The following is a 12769-nucleotide window of genomic DNA, read 5'->3' as shown; positions in this document are numbered from 1 at the left end:
AGACCAAAAATGCCAATGTAATATCTGTTCCTTATAAACTGAAGAGTGATTCATACAAGCACTACTAATAGGTCCCTTTCCTTTTTATTTTGAAGCATCCACTTAACCTCTCCTGATATATCACAGAATACTGAAGTGCAGTAAACAATAACCATGTAAATGATCATACTTTATTGGTGCATTGCCATGGTAACAATTATTGCACATCAGTGGGTATGGAAAACCTTACATACACTGACAGACTGAAGAAGCTGGGGCTGTTCTCCCTGGAAAAACGGAGACTCAGAGGAGATATGATAGAGACCTTCAAGATCCTGAGGGGCATCGAAAAGGTTGACAAAGACAGATTTTTCAATTTGAAGAAACCACAAGAACAAGGGGTCACTCGATGAAATTGAAGGGGGACAGGTTTAAAACAAACGCAAGGAAGTACTTTTTCACACAGAGGGTGGTGGACACATGGAACACCCTTCCGGAGGCCGTGATAAGAAATAGCACAGTACAGGGTTTCAAGGATGACCTGGATAGGTTCCTGGAAGACAAAGGGATTGAGGGGTACAGATAAGAGCAGTGGAAGGTTTAGAGATAAGTGTAGAGGTAGGTAATAAAATTAGTCAGGGACCGCTGACCAGGCAATATGCCTGATGGGCCGCCGCGTGAGCGGACCGCTGGGCTGGATGGACCTCTGGTCTGCCCCGGCGGAGGCGACTACTTATGTACTTATGTACTTATGTACCTAGCATAGGTGATACACGGGGCCCATCATTTTTTGACAACCCCTCATCTATATGAAAACATGATTTTTAGTAACAATCCACATGTTGCACAAGAGTGTACCTAGGAAAAGGCAGCATCTTACATACTGCAGAGAGCAGACCATCAATACACCCATTGTAAAACTAAACAAGCCAGACTAGTAAAGATTGATCCTGCACAGTCAATGCTAACAGAGAACCATGTCTTTCGTACACACAGAAAACACCTTCGCCCAGTATGGAATATGTAATCATAAACTAACCCCTCCCCCTTTTACAAAACCATAGTGTGGTTTTTAGAACTGGCCACAGTGGTAACAGCATCGGAGCTGTTACCGCAGCGGCCAGTGCTAAAAACCACACTATGGTTTTGTAAAGGGGAGGATGGGGACCAAGGATAAAATAGAAGACATTTTTCAAAAGATACCAGAGATAGCCACAAAATAGCACAACAGTTATTAAAGATTGCAATGCACAAATATTGCGTATACAATTCAGATTATTAACTAAATTGCTAACAAACCAAACTGATGCACCAACAAAGAAATGATTGTGCCGTTGTGTGGTAGAACTTAAGCTAGAACACATTCACCTGTAAATATATTAGGATCTACAAATGATGTATATTCAAAGGCCTAGTAATGACCTACAAACTCTTCCAAGATATGGTACCGGCCTATGTGGCCACCAAACTTCTACCCTACGGCCCGAATCGACCGCTTTGCTCGCAAGAAGAAAAATGCAATCATGTCTGAACCCTTCACTTTTTACAGAAGTCCAAGGATTTTAATGTTGCTGTGACAAGACCTATTATTAAAATCTTAGATTTTTCTCTCAAGAGCTTAGAATCTTATAGAAAAGCATGGTAACTGCTTCAGTTGGTCATCATGTATCGTAAGTTTATTTTCTATCTGCTCAAGTTTAGTTTCGTGAGATGAGAGTTGATGTGTTATTGTTAAAATATCCTCTTTGATTTCAGTTAGACTAGAGTCAGTATTTTCTTTGATGAGGTTTTTAACCTGAATTAGTTCCTGGTATACCCACAGGGCTGCCCAAGTCCAGTCCTCGAGATCTACTGGCAGGCCAGGTTTTCAGGATATCCACAATGAATATGCATAAGAGAGATTTGCATGTACTGCCTTCTTGGTATGCAAATCTATCTCATGAATGTTCATTGTGGATATCCGGAAAACTTGGCCTGCAAGTAGATCTCGAGGACCGGACTTGGGCAACCCTGTGCGGTATAATACATAAGAAAAGCCTTACTGGGTCAGAACAATGGGTCTAGCCCACTAGCCAATCCAGATCAGTAGTACCTAGCAAATCTTAAAAAGTAGCAACACTCCATGCTACCAACCCCCGTAGCCCTCCTCATGGTGGCCAATCCAGGTCACTAGTACCTGGCCAAAACCCAAGAAGTAAAAATATTCCATACTACTGATCCAGGGCAAGCAGACTATGGACTTTTCCTCCAGGAAAATGTGCAAACCCTTCTTAAAACCAGCTACACCATCTGCTCTTACCACAATCTCTGGCAACACATTCCAGAGCTTAACTATTCTCTGAGTAAAAAATATTTCCTCCTATTGCCAAAGACTAGGGGGCACTCGAAGTTACAGGGAAGCATTTCCCTGTAACTTCATCAAGTGTCACCTAGTCTTTGTAATTTTTGACGGAGTAAAAAAACGAATCCACTTGTACCCGTTTAACACCACTCAGGATTTTGCAGACTTCAATCATATCTCTCCTTAGCCGTCTCTTTTCAAAACTGAAGAGCCCTAACCTTTTTAGTCTTTCCTCAATGAAAGAAATTTCATCCCTTTATCATCTTGGTTGCTCTTTGAACTGTTTCTAGTTTTGCTATATCTTTCTTGAGATAAACCAACCAGAATTGAACACAATACTCCAGGTGAGGTCACACCATGGAGTGATACAGAGGCATTATAACATTCTTAGTTTTGTTAATCATCCCTTTTTTAATAATTCCTAGCATCTTGTTTGCTTTCTGGTCACTGCCGCACATTGGGCAGAAGGTTTCATCGTATTGTCTACAATGACACTCAGATCTTTTTCTTGGGCGCTAACCCCAAAGGTGGACCCTAGTATCTGTTAACTATGATTTGGGTTATTCCTCTCAATGTGAATCACTTTGCATTTGTCCACATTAAATTTCATCTGCCATTTGAGTTGGGTCATTCTTGCAGGGAGACAGTGGTTCCTATAGTGCTCGTTTTACTCCTTGCATTTGTGATGATGAAACTACATCATGCTTCCAAGGCTTGTTAGACTCCATTCAAAGATTTGTTGAGAAAAAATTATCTGTAATACTGGTGATATTTGTATTGTAAATGCAGAGGTAAATGGAGCTAGTGCTCTACGTGTCCATCTTGATCATGGCTCTCAAGCACCCTCCCGATAGTCGCCATATTTTATGATACGGAATACCTAGAATTTCATCTTTTGTCACTCCTGAAAAAAAAAAAAGGGCTGAACTCAAACCCCTACAGGAAGGATAATATAGACTGGAGCTACAGTTGAGAGATGTTGCAACATGGTATAATGGTTCTTAATGGCTTTACTTTGGCAACAAAATGTACATCTGCAATGCAAGATGTGCCTGCTAGCATAGCATGAGAGTGAATTAACGTTATGTGTATGTGTCATTTGTGCTAAGGTGGCAATGTTTCTCCACCTCTTTAGAGTGTCTTAGGAGTTGTCTTGTATTTAAGCCTAAGCAACTGCATTGAAGAGGTCTGCAGTTTAGGTTGAGAAGTCTCAGTTCAGTTTTATTGAACCATGGCCATGCTCCTTCACAACTGGACTTTTCGAGTCATTCTGCAGGGAAGCAGAGAAAGGACGTATGAGTGTGCAGAAGTAGCTCATCTCTTCACTCCTCTTTGGTTGTGCAACAGGAGCCTTCTTTCTGCCTTGTTGTAGTTATAGAGGCAATAAAGGTGATCTTTTGGGTTCATGGAAACATTTTCCCAGTGTTTGCATTCAACCTGATTATGATTTAAGCTCAAGTAGATGAGTGACCTGAAATGGGTGTGGAAGTTTTGAATCTTTCTACCAATTTGGTCTGTGCCTTGTTCCACAGGAAGGATAAAAACAATTTCAAATAATAAATTAAAATAATAAAATTATATTTTTAAGATGAAAAACTAATGGTGATAAAAAAAAAAAGGAAGAAGAGACTTTAAAAAAGTGGAAAAGGTTTGTTTTTGTGCCTGTTTAGCAGAGCAGAGAAAACAAAGTTAAGTAAAGAAATTGCTGTGTGCAGAAAGCACTGCGTATTCTCAGAACTTTACACTAGTTTTGAGCTCTGGAAGAGTTGTTTTTCTAGATGATGTGCAATGATAATACCCACTTACATGCCCAATTATATTCTGACTACTGACAGATAAAGATATTAATATAAAACAAGACTAGCTAGCACCTCCAGAGGATGTGGCCCTCTGGCTCAAAAAAACAGGGGTGTGGCAGGCCTTACTCAGATGGACAGTGTAAAATGTATTTGGTTGATATTTGCAAACATGAAACAATAAAATAAAAAGTCACTTTCTTATTGTTCTTGGGTTTTACTAGCTAGAGATACAATTTATAGATAAGCAAACACCCATATTAAAGAGCATGTAAGAAAGTTTTGTAAGTGATATAGAAAAGTGGATATATGAGGGATACAAAACCAGATAAACAAATATTGGAATAAATAGTGGGAAATTTGTAAGAATAATATACCGTATTTTTTGCTCTATAAGACACACTTTCCCCCCCCCCAAAAGTGGGTGGAAATAAGGGTGCGTCTTATGCAGCGAATACTAACTAACCCCCCCTCCCCCACCTTCATTTCTCCGGCGGTATGGATGGTCCAGCACTGTAGGGCAGGAGCTTTCAGCCTCCAGCCCTTCCATCCAGCTTTCTCCCCAGGCAGCAGCAGAGTCAGAGTGGCAAGAAGGCAGGCACGAGTTTTTCGCTTCCTGCCTTGCTGCTCCATGAATGGCGGTCCAGCGCTGTAGGGCAGAAGCTTTCAGCCTCCTGCCCTTCTCTCCTGCTTTCTCCCCCCTGAGCGGCAGCAGCAGAGCAGCAAGCAGGCAGGTGCGAGTTTTTCGCTTCCTGCCTTGTCCCACGCTGCTCTGTGAATGGCTGCCCCAATTCTCACGAGAACTGGGAGAGCCATTCACAGCGGCGCGGGACAAGGCAGGAAACGAGAAACTCGCACCTGCCTGCTTGCCATTGCCACTCAGGGAGAGAAAGCAGGAGAGAAGGGCAGGAGGCTGAAAGCTCCTGCCCTACAGCGCTGGACTACCATTCACGGAGCATCAAGGCAGGAAGCGAAAAACTCGTGTCTGCCTTCTTGCCACTCTGACTCTGCAGTTGCCTGGGGAGAAAACCGGATGGAAGGGCTGCCTGTCACTAGGCTTCTAGGCCTGCCTGTCACTAGGCCGCTAGGCTTGCCTGCCCTGTCCCGGCCTAGCACCAGACGGGGGACAGAGTAAAGAGCCTGGCAGGGAGAGGGACAGAGTGCAAAGCCTGGCAAGCAGTGTGGGGTTGGGTGCAGAGTCTTGCAGGGAGAATTTGGTTCAGAATGTTTTTTTTCTTGTTTTCCTTCTCTAATTCTTGGGTGCGTCTTATGGTCAGGTGCGTCTTATGGAGCGAAAAATACGGTATGTTTCTTGCTGAGTTACAGAGTGAGCACAGGAAAAGAATTAAAATGTATTAGGAATCCATTTTTGGTATTACAACTAAAAGATTCTCTTTCCTAATGTGGACTATATCATTGTTGATTGATTTCCTTTATATGTTAAGTTGTATTTTATATACAGAATTTAGTGGATATTTGTGAATATTTGTTATTGTAATGAATAATCAAATAAAAAATTAAAGAAAAAAAATTATCTTTCCCTGCTGTTTAGGTTAGAAAAAAAATGATTCCCGCCTTTTAGGTTTCTTTGTTTAGTGTCTAGGGGTATGGCCAAGGGTCTATCTGGCAGACTTGGGTTGCCCTTTGACCTGGTTGCTATAGAGTTTCTATAGAAATATACCTTTTTTGACTCTGGGCTGCTTGAGCCACATTCCAGTGTGAGGCCTCTTTTGAGGATAGGGTTACATATACAGTAATCTGACATGTATGAATAGATATAGATATTAAGAACATAAGCCGTGCCTCTGCTGGGTCAGACCTGAGGTCCATCATGCCCAGCAGTCCGCTCACGCGGCGGCCTATCAGGTCAAAAGTTTGAAGAATCTGTCCCTCTCCACTTTCTCTATGCCCTTCATGATCTTATAAGTCTCTATCATATCCCCTCTAAGTCTCCGCTTCTTCAGCGAAAAAGCCCCAGTCTCTCTAATCTTTCAGCGTATGAAAGGTTTTCCATACTTTTTATCAAACGCGTCGCTCCCTTCTGAACCCTCTCGAGTATCGCCATATCCTTCTTTAGGTACGGCGACCAATATTGGACGCAGTACTCTAGATGCAGGCGCACCATCGCCCGATACAATGGCAGGATAACTTCTTTCATTCTGCTTGTAATACCCTTCTTGATTATCCCTAGCATTCTATTTGCTTTCTTAGCAGCCGCTGCGCATTGTGCCAAGGGCTTCATTGTCATGTCCACTATTACCCCCAAGTCCCTTTCTTGGGAGCTCTCACTCAATAACAGCCCTCCCATTGTGTAGCTGTACCTTGGGTTTCTGTTTCCTACGTGTAAGAGTTTGCATTTCTCTATATTGAACTTCATCTGCCATCTTGTCGCCCATTCCCCTAGAGTTTGTTTACATCCCTTTGTAAATCTTTGCAGTCCTCTTTAGTCGTAGCCCCATTGAATAGCTTGGTGTCATCTGCAAATTTTATTTCTTCGCTCTTCGTCCCCGTTTCTAGATCATTTATAAATACATTGAATAGCAGTGGTCCAAGCACTAACCCGTGCGGAACACTACTCGTGACCTTCCTCCAGTGGCCCTTCACTCCTACCCTCTGCTTTCTGCCCGCCAACCAATTCCTGATCCATCTGTGTACGTCTCCTCCCATCCCATGGTTCTTTAGTTTCCGAAGTAGGCGTTCATGGGGTACCTTGTCAAAGGCTTTTTGGAAGTCTAAGTATACAATGTCTATGGGGTCCCCTTTGTCCATCCGTTTGTTAATTCCTTTGAAGAAGTGCAATAAGTTCGTCAGGCACGATCTTCCCTTGCAGAAGCCACGTTGGCTTGTTTTCATAAGTTTATGCCTCTCTAGATGCTCCTCGATGCTATCTTTTATCAGTGCTTCAGCCATTTTCCCCGGAACCGAGGTCGGACTTACCGGTCTGTAGTTCCCCGGGTCACCTCTCGATCCCTTTTTAAAGATGGGCGTAACATTTTATATCTTCCAATCCTCCAGGATCATGCCTGTTTTCAGGTATAGATTACAAACCTGCTGTAGTAGTTCCACTATTTCCTCCTTTAGTTCTTTCAATTCTCTAGGGTGGATTCCGGGCGGACCCGGCGATTTGTCAGATTTTAATTTTTCTATCTGCCTGTGTACGTCCTCAAGGCTTACTTCCATGGATGTTAATTTCTCTGCTTGGTCTCCTTTGAAGATTTGTTCAGGTTCCGGTATGTTGGATGTGTCTTCTTTTGTAAATATTGACGAAAAGAACATGTTTAGTCTTTCCACCACTTCTTTCTCCTCCTTCACCACTCCCTTCCTATCTCCATCATCCAGTGGTCCCACCTTCTCCCTAGCCGGCTGCTTCCCTTTAACATATCTGAAGAACAGTTTGAAATTTCGTGCTTCCCTGGCTAGCCTCTCTTCATATTCTCTTTTTGCTTTTCTAACCACGAGGTGACATTCTTTTTGATACTTCCTGTGTTCATTCCAGTTCTCCTCAGTTTTGCCCTTTTTCCATTTCTTGAATGAATTCTTCTTATCCCCTATCACTTTCTTCACTTCTTTAGTTATCCACGCTGGGTCTTTTGTTCGGCTCTTTTTGCACCCTTTTCTGAATCTGGGGATATACCGATTTTTGCGCCTCGCTTACCGTGTCCTTGAATAAAGAACAGGCTTGCTCTATAGTCTGCCATTTCTTTGTGTTGTTCCTAAGTTTCTTCCTTACCATTACCCTCATTGCTTCATAGTTTCCTTTCTTTAAGTTAAAAGTTGTTGAAATATAAGTCAATAGTTAAATACTTAAAAGCTTTATATTGACTAAAACATATACCTCAAATTGTATTTGGTGACTTACACAAAAACTTAGAAAAATGTATTAGCATACCTTTTTCCAAAAATATACAACCCCTCCCCTTTTCAACACTGAAGAAAGGGTACTGCAGACTGCTAAAGATAAGCAGTTTGAATTTTAAGGTGATGTGATCAGAAGAGGAACAATTTCTGTCTTTCCACATGAATATTTTTGTAAGTAATACTTTAGGAAAATATAAATTAGAGCTGTTTTTCTTTTCTTTTTATTTCTTTAACTTCAGTATTAGAAACATAGAAACACAGAAAAAAGCGGCAGAAAAGGGCTATAGCCCACCAAGTCTGCCCATTCCAAGTATCCCCCCCTGAATTTACTCCCTTAAAGATCCCACGTGAGTATTCCATTTTTTCTTAAAATCCGTCACGCTGCTGGCCTTTATCACCTGGAGTGGGAGTCTGTTCCAGTGATCCACCACTCTTTCGGTGAAGAAGTACTTCCTGGAGTCGCCATGAAACTTCCCTCCCCTGATTTTCAGCGGATGCCCTCTGGTGGTCGAGGGTCCCATGAGCCAGAAGATATCATCTTCTGACTCGATGTGTCCTGTGATGTACTTATACGTTTCAATCATATCTCCCCGTTCTCTTCTTTCCTCAAGTGAGTACAGCCGCAATTTCTTTAGTCTTTCTTCATACGTGAGATCCTTGAGCCCCATGACCATCCTGGTGGCCATTCGCTGAACCGACTCGATCCTCAGCACGTCCTTTCGGTAGTGTGGTCTCCAAAACTGAACACAGTACTCCAAGTGAGGCCTCACCATGGCTCTGTACAACGGCATCATAACTTCAGGTCTCCTGCTGACGAAACTTCTGCAAATACACCCCATCATTTGTCTTGCCCTGGAGGAAGCCTTCTCCACTTGATTGGCAACCTTCATGTCCTCGCTAATGATCACTCCTAGATCACGTTCCTCCTTGGTCCTAACCAAGGTCTCACCATTTAGTACATAAGTTCTACGCGGGTTTCTCTTGCCCAGGTGCATTATCTTGCATTTTTTAGCATTGAAGCCTAGCTGCCAAGTATTTGACCATTGTTCCAGCAGCAGTAGGTCGTGTGTCATATTATCAGGTAATAAGCATCTGCCTACTATGTTGCAAAGTTTGTCGTCGTCGGCGAACAGTGATACCCTTCCTCTAAGTCCTTGCGTCATATCTCTTATGAATAAGTTGAATAGAATCGGGCCCAGGACCGATCCCTGCGGCACTCCACTGATCACGTCCGACACTTCAGATGGGGTACCGTTCACCACCACCTTCTGAAGTCTACCGCTCAGCCAATCCCCAACCCATGTAGTTAGAATGTCTCCTAATCCTATCGATTTCAGCTTGTTCAGTAATCTTCGATGAGGGACGCTATCAAATGCTTTACTGAAGTCCAAATATACCACGTCCAGTGACTCTCCGGCGTCCAGTTGTCTAGTAACCCAGTCAAAAAAGCTAATCAGATTAGATTGGCAGGATCTACCCTGGGTGAACCCGTGTTGGTGTGGATCACGCAGTTTTTCTTCGTCTAGGATTGTGTCAATATGCTGTTTGATCAGTGTTTCCATGAGTTTACACACTATAGACATGAGACTCACTGGTCTGTAGTTTGCTGTCTCTGTCCTGCAGCCCTTTTTGTGGAGTGGGATTACGTTGGTGGTTTTCCAGTCCAAGGGGACCCTTCCTGTGCTTAGGGAAAGATTGAAAAGAACAGATAATGGTTCTGCCAGGACTTCCTTTAACTCCCTGAGCATTCTGGGGTGTAGGTTATCCAGTCCCATGGCTTTGTTTACTTTGAGTCTTGATAGTTCGTTGTAGACACTACTGGGCGTAAATTCGAAATCTTGAAACGGGACTTTCCGGTTATCTCCCATCTGAAGCTGTGGACCAGCTCCCGGCACTTCGCGGGTGAACACTGAACAGAAGTATTGGTTTAGTAATTCTGGATTGTAAACTTAGGAATGTCTTTGTTAGTGATAGCTACACCTCTTACTATGCATGAAATGTATAAAAATTGCCTTATATGGAAGGAAAAATATTTAAACTATTTATATGAAGGTAGTGAAAAATTCCGTCACAATTATTTTAGGTATATAGGTAAACGTATTGCTAGAGCAAAGTGGGATCTCTTTTCAGAAAGATGAAGTTACATTTCTGTTGAGATGTCTCCATTGCACAAATAAAACTTTTGTGAGCCTTTTGATATAGGATTAAATTGTCATTAAATGACTCAATAAATATTTTTTATTAGAAAAATATGATTTATTTGTGCAATTATTGAATCAGGACCCTCAGCTTAAACAGGATAGTGATCCTGTTTAATCCCTCCCCACCACATAAAAACCACCACCACCTTCAAAACCAAAATAAAGACAAAACAAACATAATGAAACATATTAAGACAGTCAAATCAGACTGTCCTTTTAAAAACAAGAACATATATTCCCATCTTTTTTCATAAGAGAAATTTCATCCCTTGATAAATTTAAAAGCAGTTTAAAGACCTTTCTTTTTTTTTTAAATGACCTTTCTTTTTAAAGATGTGTTCGATGTTTGATAGTCCTTTTAAGGATGGTAATGGAAGTCTGTTCCCTTCCATTAGCCTTGTATTTTTAGATAATTTCTCCTTTCATCTGTTTCACCCTCTCCCCATTCTTTTCTATCAAAATATTGTTGTTCTGCCCAGTTACCCCACGTATCAGTAAATCAGTGTGTCTGATTGTTGTTGTATTGAAATTTATTTTAATGTATTTTTTTATAGTTTCTTTTTTATACTATGTAAAATTGCCTTGATATTTGATAAGGCAGTATATCAAATTTTTAATAAACCTGAATCCTCAGGTCTTAAAAATCACATGGTATTGTAAAGATATTTCTCAATGAGAAATAGGAACTAAACATCCTGCTTTATAAATGGCTGCAAAAGGGATCATCTTACTTGTTGTTGCTCCAATGGGTGCAAGTTGTATCCTCTGTCCAGCAGATCCAACCTCTTTTTTGTGAAACGAAGGAATATAGCCTCCAGGTGGGATGTAAGCAGGACCTAAATAACCAACAATATTTCCTGTGGATGTAGCAACATAGCATAAAGATTTATAGTGACCAGTTAAAATTAGATATTTGAAAGTAGTTTTCCATAAGCAAAATGTTTTGGGGGGGTTTTCCAAAACACCCCAAATATTTATATTTTCTACTATGGGTATCTATTTACTAAGCTGCATTAGGGAGATAATTCTATAGTGAATCATCTAGTTTTAGGTGGCAGAAAGACACATAAATGGCAAAATTCTAGCCATTTAATTGCATACATGACTTCTTATAGAATACCAATGAGTGGACAAGTATGTACTATGATTTGATATCACATACTTTGCCTGTGAGCTTGTCTATAGGCAGGATTTTGGCAAAGCATAGGTGGAGTACACAGGTATGCATATATATTACAGAATTCTAATTTGAGGAATAAAAATGAATCTCTCAAAAATGACTCCAGATCGAACAATCTCCATTTCTTGAATTTCCTTCAGGTGTATATTATTACCCCATGGGATATGTGGAAGCAAAATCTAAAGGAAGTTTTGAGAATCTTAGAGAATTTACCACCTTTTTCACAGGTTTACTATACTATCAAAAACCAACTGAACTGCAGAAACAATTGGATCAAAATGCATCTGTTTTAGATATTTCTGCTGTTTTGAAGTCTTTGACACTGAATCTGCTATATTGATTATTGTAATAGCTAATGTGGCTTTAATATCATATTAAGACTAATTGATGATGTTGCACTTTAAAAATAGAGAAAACTTGTTTTCAGGATTAAAGATAAGAACTCTTATCTCTAGAGATACAGAGAGACGTCGCAGGCAATTTTTGCTTTTGAAACTAGATTTTGTCACAATGATGTCAAGATTGTGCATAAGGCAAGTCCACTAGTTCTGAACTACAGTAGTGTATCTCCTTTTCTTTTCTTAACCTTTTGGAAATGAGGTTCAGTATGCAATATGTATATATATTTCATGTGCTTTGCTTAAGTAATGCATTATTAAACATTAAAAAATAGAAGCCCTGTTGACCTATATGCAGATGCCTCAAGCACGCCTAAGTGATGGCTAAGTCATGTCCACCTAACTGAAGCCTATCTAGCGCCCAACTCACACTCAATAGTAGACCTGCTTTTGTAAGCAGTCCTCTTACTAAAAAATAGAGGATTTAGTATGCAATATATATATATATATATAATTTTTTAAATCAACTTTGAGGAATATAGAGGCCAAAAGAGGAATTGGACAAATGTTGAAGGTACATGTTTGATATTTATCCTAGAGAAATGACTGTTTCTAAATCAAGAGGATATAAACTTGGCTTTGGAAATGACATGTGGTTTACTATCTGAGTGTGTGTGGTGTAATGGTTAGAGCTACAGCCTTAGCACCCTGACGTTGTTGGCTTGAATCCCACTCTGCTCCCTGTGTCAGAAGCAAAATTTTAAAAAAAGGATTAAAAGATAAATAAAATATAATAATGGTGCCAGCATTTCACTGCATACAATTTTAATGAAAAACAGTATAAAATTGACATTCTAATGTCATAATAATGAGGCGTGATAACGTTACAGACATTGTGAAGACATCTATGTAATGCCTAAAAGGCAATTTTATAAAGGACATCTAACTATTTAGACATGTCTAGTCTCTCTGAGCGGCGCTGAATGTAATTCTCTATAGTACATCTATGCATTATAGAATTGCACTCAGCATTTTCCCGCTGGACGTCTACACGACACCTAATTTTCAGATATCCT

General features: G+C 40.7%; 1 protein-coding gene across 8 annotated transcripts in view; it reads right to left on the bottom strand.

The window, feature by feature from the left end:
* The window catches only part of MAK (male germ cell associated kinase), a 148434-nt gene that overhangs the window by 1755 nt on the left and 133910 nt on the right, over positions 1-12769 (bottom strand). For 4 of the 8 annotated variants that reach the window (XM_033934679.1, XM_033934674.1, XM_033934675.1 and 1 more), the window contains one exon: positions 10907-11032. The exons of 2 other annotated variants lie outside the window; for them this stretch is intronic. In XM_033934679.1, coding sequence (XP_033790570.1) covers positions 10907-11032 — 126 coding nt within the window. The remainder of the gene's footprint in view (positions 1-10906; positions 11033-12769) is intronic. 2 more of the 8 variants (XM_033934680.1, XM_033934678.1) reach the window with 1 other exon arrangement.

This window comes from Geotrypetes seraphini, chromosome 2 (genome assembly GCF_902459505.1).
Source record: "Geotrypetes seraphini chromosome 2, aGeoSer1.1, whole genome shotgun sequence".
In the NCBI taxonomy this organism is placed as follows: Eukaryota; Metazoa; Chordata; class Amphibia; order Gymnophiona; family Dermophiidae; genus Geotrypetes; species Geotrypetes seraphini.
This window is presented reverse-complemented; position numbering and strand designations above follow the sequence as displayed.